Below are 7,319 nucleotides of genomic sequence, written 5' to 3'. Positions count from 1 at the left end.
AATCAAGAGTGTTTGAAAATACATGACTGTGCACAAAGAAATATTTTCCATTCACTACCCTGAAATCCTTTTATTTTTCCAGAGATGAGCACTATTCAGTAAGTGTTTAGGCACCTTTGCTTTTTGCACATCAATAAAAAAAGGATAGCCCTGGCTGGCTTGGCTCAGTGGATAGAGCATCGGTCTTCTGACTGAAGGGTCCTCGGTTTGGTTCCGGCCAAGGGCACACGCCTGGGTTGCAGGCTCAATCCCCAGTAGGAGGCATGCAGGAGGCAGCTGATCAATGATTCTCTCTCATCATTGATTTTTCTACCTCTCTCTCCTTCTCCCTTCCTCTCTGAAATCAATAAAAATATATTTTTTTAAAAAGAAAAAAAGGATATATTTTTCCTCATTTCTTATAATCCTTATCTGTACCAAAAAGGAATATAAGTTAAAAATAAGAGAGGTACATGTTTGGTTATTTATCTTCCATTGCCAGTAACTTGTGCTTTTGATTCAATGAATCCAGACTATATTTTAAAAAAAATAAATATAATGTCTGTAAGAGCTTTTAAAAAGACCCCTGTGGAAGCCCCACACAGTAATCCATTTGGTAATAGCATTTAAAAGTGCGTGGATCCCTAAGGAACCAGGGGACTCTTGCCTTGAATGTCCTTCTGAATAGAGAAGAGTAACAGATGTGCAATGAGGAAGCAGACAGTGTCTGTGCTATAAGAGTAGATCAGCAAAATGATATATGGAGAGACTTTCATTCACTCGTTTCATTCATGTGGAGCGACCTTCCAAGTGAGTCCATCTTCTCAGCAATTTATATATTTAGAATTTGATCCATGTGTCTCTGCTTTTCCAGGTTCACAGTCCAACCTCGTATCTCTGCAGACCGGATGGAACCACTTCTGCCTACTTTCCTCCTGTTTTTACAAAGGTCTGACATCTGCAAGTTTCATTCTCTGTATGTGCTTTGGTGCTTAAATTCCACTCCCATGTGGCTTTGTGCAGCATCTCTAAACAGTAAAGGAACAGATCAGTAGATTGATTATCATGGTTACCTTTGGGACTCAGTAGATATTTACTGAACAAGGGCTGTGACTATAATCTTATAAAGCAGTGGTTCTCAACCTTCCTCATGCCGCGACCCTTTAATACAGTTCCTTATGTTGTGGTAACCCCCAACCATAAAATTATTTTCATTGCTACTTCATAACTGTAATTTTGCAACTGTTATGAATTGTAATGTAAATGTCTGATATGCAGGATGTATTTTCATTGTTACAAATTGAACATAATTAAAGCATAGTGATTAATCACAAAAACAATATGTAATTATATATGTGTTTTCCGATGGTCTTAGGTGACCCCTGTGAAAGGGTTGTTCGACCCCCAAAGGGGTCACAACCCACAGGTTGAGAACCGCTGGTATAAAGGGCCCGAGAAATGTGGGCATGGTCAGGGCCTGGTAGAGGTCAAAGTAGAGTGTGAAAGCCAAGATGGAAAAAAAAAAGAGAGAAAATTCCGTCTAAGATATTGTTCAAGAAAACCAGCTAGCTTTATAGAAATTTTTTTAATGACTTCCAGTTCTAAGTTGGTGTTTTGCATTGCCAAGGTGAGTGACACCCATTTCATTGGACAACTGCTCAACTCAGAAATGGTTCCAAGTAGCATTTCTTCTCCCTCCCCCTCTCCCCCACCTTAAATGGAGAGATCACGCCAGGCCTGTGGACTGGTAGGCTAAAAAAGTCATGACTCCCAAACTAATCTATAAATGTAATGCAAATCTACTAAAACTCCAGTGGGTTTCTTGTATTTGTTTGTCTAATACTGAATTTTGCAATTGGATTCTAAAACTTTGGTGGAAGCAAAAAATGACTAAGAATAGCCAAGACACACTCCTGAAGAAGAAAATTAAGGTTGTTATGGACGGGGTGAGATTTGCCCTTTGGGACTCACAACTTCCTAAATGTAGACGACGGGGATAGTATGGAGCTGGCACAAGGCTAGACAGAGTGACGAGTCGTCAGAATAGAGCCCACTCCAATACCGATGGAAACCTGCCGACCACCGGGTAAAGAATGAATTCTTCGGCAGAAGTGAAAAATAATAAACTCGCTTTCTACCTCACACTTTTCACAAAATTCAGTTCCAAGTAAACTAAAGACAAATGTGACAAGCAAATCTATAAAACTTCTGTGAGGCGGTAGAGAAGAGCATTTTCATTTTCTTCACGTAGGGAATGAGTTTTTTTCTCCTAAGCCTGCATCCAGCTTTATTAAAGATCTTTTCATAAACAGACCATTTACTGTAGGACACAGAAACAAATGATAATAGCTGGCAACAGCTTTGAAAGTCCCCTCTTGGATAAACTACCAAAAAAAAGCCGGGGGGGGGGGCAGGGTAGTTGGTCTTGTAAACCAGTAAACCAGTGTCACTGTAAACAGCCAGCGAAGTCGTCCTTTGATGCTTAGAACAAGAAACGTTTGTGGAGGGTGGACATCCACATTTATATGCCGTTTAAGAGCTTTCCACAAGCAGCTTTACAAGAGCATCCCCAGAAAGTCCGTGTTTCCTAATGGATGATTGCCTGGGACATGGTTGATTTGAGGGTATCAGGGCTCAACATACCTCTTGGTTTAAGCAAACAAAGTCCGTGCTGGTGGCCTCAGGGGAAGATAGGAGATTGGAAGATTTTGCTTTCCTTCGCCACAGAGGCCTGGCAGGTGGAGATGTTACCGAATTCCTCCCGGGCCCTGGGGGAAATCCTCAAACACTAGACACAACACTGTTCTGTGTGATCCAGCCCCTGAGACGCAGACATTCTATTAGTGTTGTTTCCCTCGTTCCAGAAAGAGAACCGTGCAGCATTCCATGTCAGCTTCATGAAAAGAAAAACAACATTCTACGTTTTTATTGAGGTTGCTTTTTTTTAAAAAATCTCAAAACTGTAGAGTAACGGGAAGCTGAGAGTACACCTCACTGGGCATCTCCAGGGACTCCGCTTCCTGTGTCTAGACTGGGGGCCGTCTGTTTTCTGCACCTTTGTTTTGTTCCTTGTTTGTATCTGCTTTTCTTGCCCTTTGCCCTTTGTCCTTTGTGCAGTGTCTCTCCCTGCTTTGCAGGGTTCCTGGTGGGCCTGGGCTGTGATTATTGGAGAGGCAGTTTAGAAACTAAATCTGCCCATGTCTAGAACTCAAGCCAGCTTTGCCTTATTGACAGTAGCATCTTCAGCTTTCTCTTGGGCGTGATGGTTGACAGTGGACAGCAGGTGGGCTTTGCCAGTCCAATGGCGGGCCTCCTTCTATATTCTCGTCCTGCTCTGGAAACATCCCCTGGGTTCGCAGCCGGCACCTCTGCCTTTGGGCCACCGTGCTTAGCTGAAGCCGCAGAATGGTGTGGCCGTGGGCCTGAGTAGCAGAGACACATATGAGGCCAGGAGAGCAACTAGCTCTGTGTGGCATTTCTTCCCACATAGATCCCGTAAAGGAATCACAGTCTCACGTGGACTTGATGTACGTCCAGAGATGCCCTCTATGGACCCTAAAACCCCAGAGGTCCCAAATTCTACCCTGAATGGATGATCCAGATTCCCAAGTGCAACCTTAAAGGGTGGCTCTCGTCTTCCTCAGGACTCTGCTGTATGCTCCTGCGAGTTCTCCTAATGGCTAGCGGTGTTTAGCTGGGGCTTTTGCCAAGATAAAAACGTTTGCTCCAGGAGGAGCCAAATTGTAATCTTGGAATAACGATGGCATTTTGACTGCTTAAGGTCCTTGGCATCCACCCATCCCATTTCCTACATCTCTGACTTTCTAACGTTCAAACAAAATACACAGTCCTAGGGATAAATCAGAGTCTCCTTTGGTGTCCGTAAGCTCACACATGAAAAATATTTGGGTACCGCTTGTAATCTCCTATGAATGGCTTCCTGGACAATCCCAGAGGACGGGGTGGGGGGGGTGGTGATTAATCCACACCAGCTGAGCCCCGCGAGCCACACTTTCCTGCGATGGTGTACTCAGTTAGCTGTTTCTGGACCCAACCAGAAAGTAACCGTCAATCTAAAACCAGAAATTTTCTACAAGTAAAAATCAGGTGGGAGAAATAATGCGATCAGAAATAGCTAATAATCTTAACCTTTTCCCTTGAAGACATTCCTAACCACCAACATGCTTATCAAATGTCTTCTCAGACTTCACTTTAGACTTTTTCAGTTCTTTTGCCAACAGCATGACTTTGAGAATTTCCATAGTCCTTTAGCACCGAAGGCCGGTTGCTACAGGATATGTTTTTCCCAGCATGCAATTTGTTGTGTTTGCAAATAATTTAAAAACTAAACTAACAAAACAAACTAACAAAACACACACACACACACACACACACACACACACACACTTCCTCATGCGAATGTGTTTGCTTTTGGTCTATGTAAAGGTGAACTACTTTATTGTATTTAAATTACATTAAGGGTTCTATGGACTCTATATCAGAGCAAATGTATTTTAGTCAGAAGTTTGAATGTCAAAAATGTAAGTGTGCCCCATTGCTAAGTAATCCAGGAGGAGGAAGGTCAAGAGAGGACATACGTAAAGGAAATATTAATCTTTTGATATTTAATAACAAGTATGTAAAAGCTTTACCTCTTTGTCTCTATGAAGCCAAATTAATCTCTGATCTGTTGGATTGTAAAAATTTATTGGTCTGGAGTTAGAGTGGGTGGGGGAGCTGCAAGGGCAATAGTAAGGGGGAGGAACTGAAGGTCAAGAAGAGAAAAAGGCTGCATTTTTAAACATTTTACTCAGCACGTCAAAATGAGAAAATACCTAAGCCCCTCATCTTAATCAACCTGACATAGGGAGCCAGTTGGGCAGAGATGTACATTAAAAGGTTGGAGTACGGGGGAGTACATGAAAAGGTTGGAGCACGGGAAAACGAATGTGTGTCTTTTTTTTCTCATCCTGTCTGGTTTCCATAGGAATTTACATTCATAGGGTGTGTGATTGTTTTACGAAGTATGCATTCCTACCAGCTTACTCTTAAATGTAGATAAAGAAAGGTAACAGTTGTCACCATAACATTCCCTAAGTACAAAAGAGTCTGTACTTTTGCAGACCAGTCCAACATTTCTAAAACAGGCCCAGGGGTGAACCATGCTAATTTCATTGTATGGAGATTTTGAAAAGCTGATGATAATGAATGGAATTAAAGCTGTTTATCCTCATCTGAATCCGTGATAATTCTTTTATGATGCAAGTTTTGTGGGGGGGGGGGGTTTCCCCTCTCTGAGATTTGGAAGTTGTATTCTCTATTGTGAGATTGTGTAAAAACGCACCAAAGTTGATGGTCGATGTTTTTCTTGAATTTCAGGAACTGCAAAACATAGTGGCCTCCGAGGGCCGCGTGGTGGTGCTGGAGTGCCGGGTGCGAGGAGCACCCCCTCTGCAGGTCAAGTGGTTCCGACAAGGGAGTGAGATCCAGGACTCTCCAGACTTCCGAATTCTACAGAAAAGTAAGGAGAGGTGCCCCATCTCCCAAATCCAACTGCCGTCTTCTCTCAAGCTGCAGGAAGAGCAAGGGCTTAGTCATTTTATTTATTTATTTATTTATTTTTAATCCTCACCCAAGGATATTTTTCCATTGATTTTTAGAGAGAGTGAAAGGGAGAGCGAGAGACAGAGAGAAACACCGAAGTGAGAAAGACACATCAATTAAATTAGTTGCCTTCCGCTTGCCCCTGATCAGGGCCGGGAGCCTGCAACCAAGTTATGTGCCCTTGACCGGAACCAAACCCGGGACCCTTCAGTCTGTAGGCCAAGGCTCTACTCAATGAGCCAAACTGGCTAGGGCAAGGATTTTAGTCATTTAGATGAACTGACTTCTGTTTTCAAAGAGAGTGAGACCAGACACTCTGCAAATGTGAGGGGTCCAGTAAATTAAAGCTTGAGTGCTCACTGATGGACCCTTTTGAAACTCTGATGAAAGTTGTATGTACTTTCTTCAAAAAAAAAAAAAAAAAGACGTTTGAGCTCAAAGTTGGGCAAATAATTTAAGAGGCTTACAAGCTCCTATAAGACCTTCTATGAACTGCAGTTTAAGTAACTACCTAGTGTAAGCTGTTACTGGAATTTGAGTTTTTGTATTTGTAGAAATATAAATTGATCTATCACTTTATTGCTTTGATGATATGGAGTTTGTCTATAACATTTTGGCAGACATGCCTTAGACTAGGTAATAGGAAAAGAAAGGTAGGTGTATTATTAATGGAACCCTATTCTAATAAAACATCTTTATTTATTTTTTCTCATGTGGCAAACAGAACCTCGATCTACCGCTGAACCTGGTAAGAAGCTTTTTCTGTTTTTTCCCCTTTGGTAATGTATCTTTGGGGTTTCAATAGTTCTTTGTGTCCATTTCAAAGCCATAAGCAGAACAATGTTTTTGCAGTTCCCTGGAAATGTGAAACCCCCTTAAAGACAATATCTTCTTTATCGTGGGGTCTGCACACTGCATTTTACATCAACTTCTTTATTAGTAAAACATTAAGTTCCATTCAGACAAGAAGGTCAAGCTCAGTGACTTAGGCTTTTTAAAATATAGTCTTTTAGACTCCGAAAGCCCACTAAGCTAATGTTGAAAAAACATCCTCCTAAAACTCCAGTAGACGAGACCGGCCTGCTGCATACTTCTGCTGACCAAAACCCGCCAGCAGCCAGACTCCCTGGCGGAGAAGTGAGTCTCGCATGAGAGCAGCCCCGAGGTAGAGGCAGCATGGACAGCCAGGCATTTCTCATTTATGTGCCCCAACCCATAAAATTTTACTCTTCCTACAAGCATGAAGAAAGTCATCTTGCCCTAGCATCTCGCTTAATTACCGGGTCATTTGACCTCATCTGAGTGCTATGTAACCCAGAAGCATTGGGTCCAACTTTTCTCTGGCCTCAGACCTTTTTTATATTTTTGACTCTTCATGGGCTAACGTGATCTTTGTAAAGGGAACAGAAACGTTTGCCGAGCTGTTTCATAGGACAGCCTCCTTGGGACCCCTTTCTTAGTATTTTTCTCATCAGCAAAGTCACTGCTTTTACCCCTTGCTATAGGGTAGACCAGTGATGGCGAACCTTTTGAGCTCAGCGTGTCAGCATTTTGAAAAACCCTAACTTAACTCTGGTGCCATGTCACATATAGAATTTTTTTTATCTTTGCAAACATAGTAAAACAAAGATTTATATTTTTGATATTTATTCTATATATTTAAATGCCATTTAACAAAAACAAATCAATCAAAGAGATGAGTTTGCGTGTCACCTCTGACCCGCGTCATAGGTTCG

General features: G+C 42.0%; 1 protein-coding gene across 1 annotated transcript in view; it reads left to right on the top strand.

Moving 5' to 3' along the window:
• Positions 1–7,319, top strand: part of PALLD (palladin, cytoskeletal associated protein) — a 389,700-nt gene that overhangs the window by 167,262 nt on the left and 215,119 nt on the right. The window contains exons 5-7 of the mRNA XM_015568474.1: positions 824–928; positions 5,359–5,500; positions 6,308–6,331. Of these exons, the coding sequence (XP_015423960.1) occupies positions 824–928; positions 5,359–5,500; positions 6,308–6,331 (271 nt within the window). The remainder of the gene's footprint in view (positions 1–823; positions 929–5,358; positions 5,501–6,307; positions 6,332–7,319) is intronic.

This window comes from Myotis davidii, unplaced genomic scaffold (genome assembly GCF_000327345.1).
Source record: "Myotis davidii unplaced genomic scaffold, ASM32734v1 scaffold392, whole genome shotgun sequence".
Lineage (NCBI taxonomy): Eukaryota > Metazoa > Chordata > Mammalia > Chiroptera > Vespertilionidae > Myotis > Myotis davidii.
Note: the sequence above shows the minus strand (reverse complement) of the source record. Positions and strands in the feature narration are given on the sequence as shown.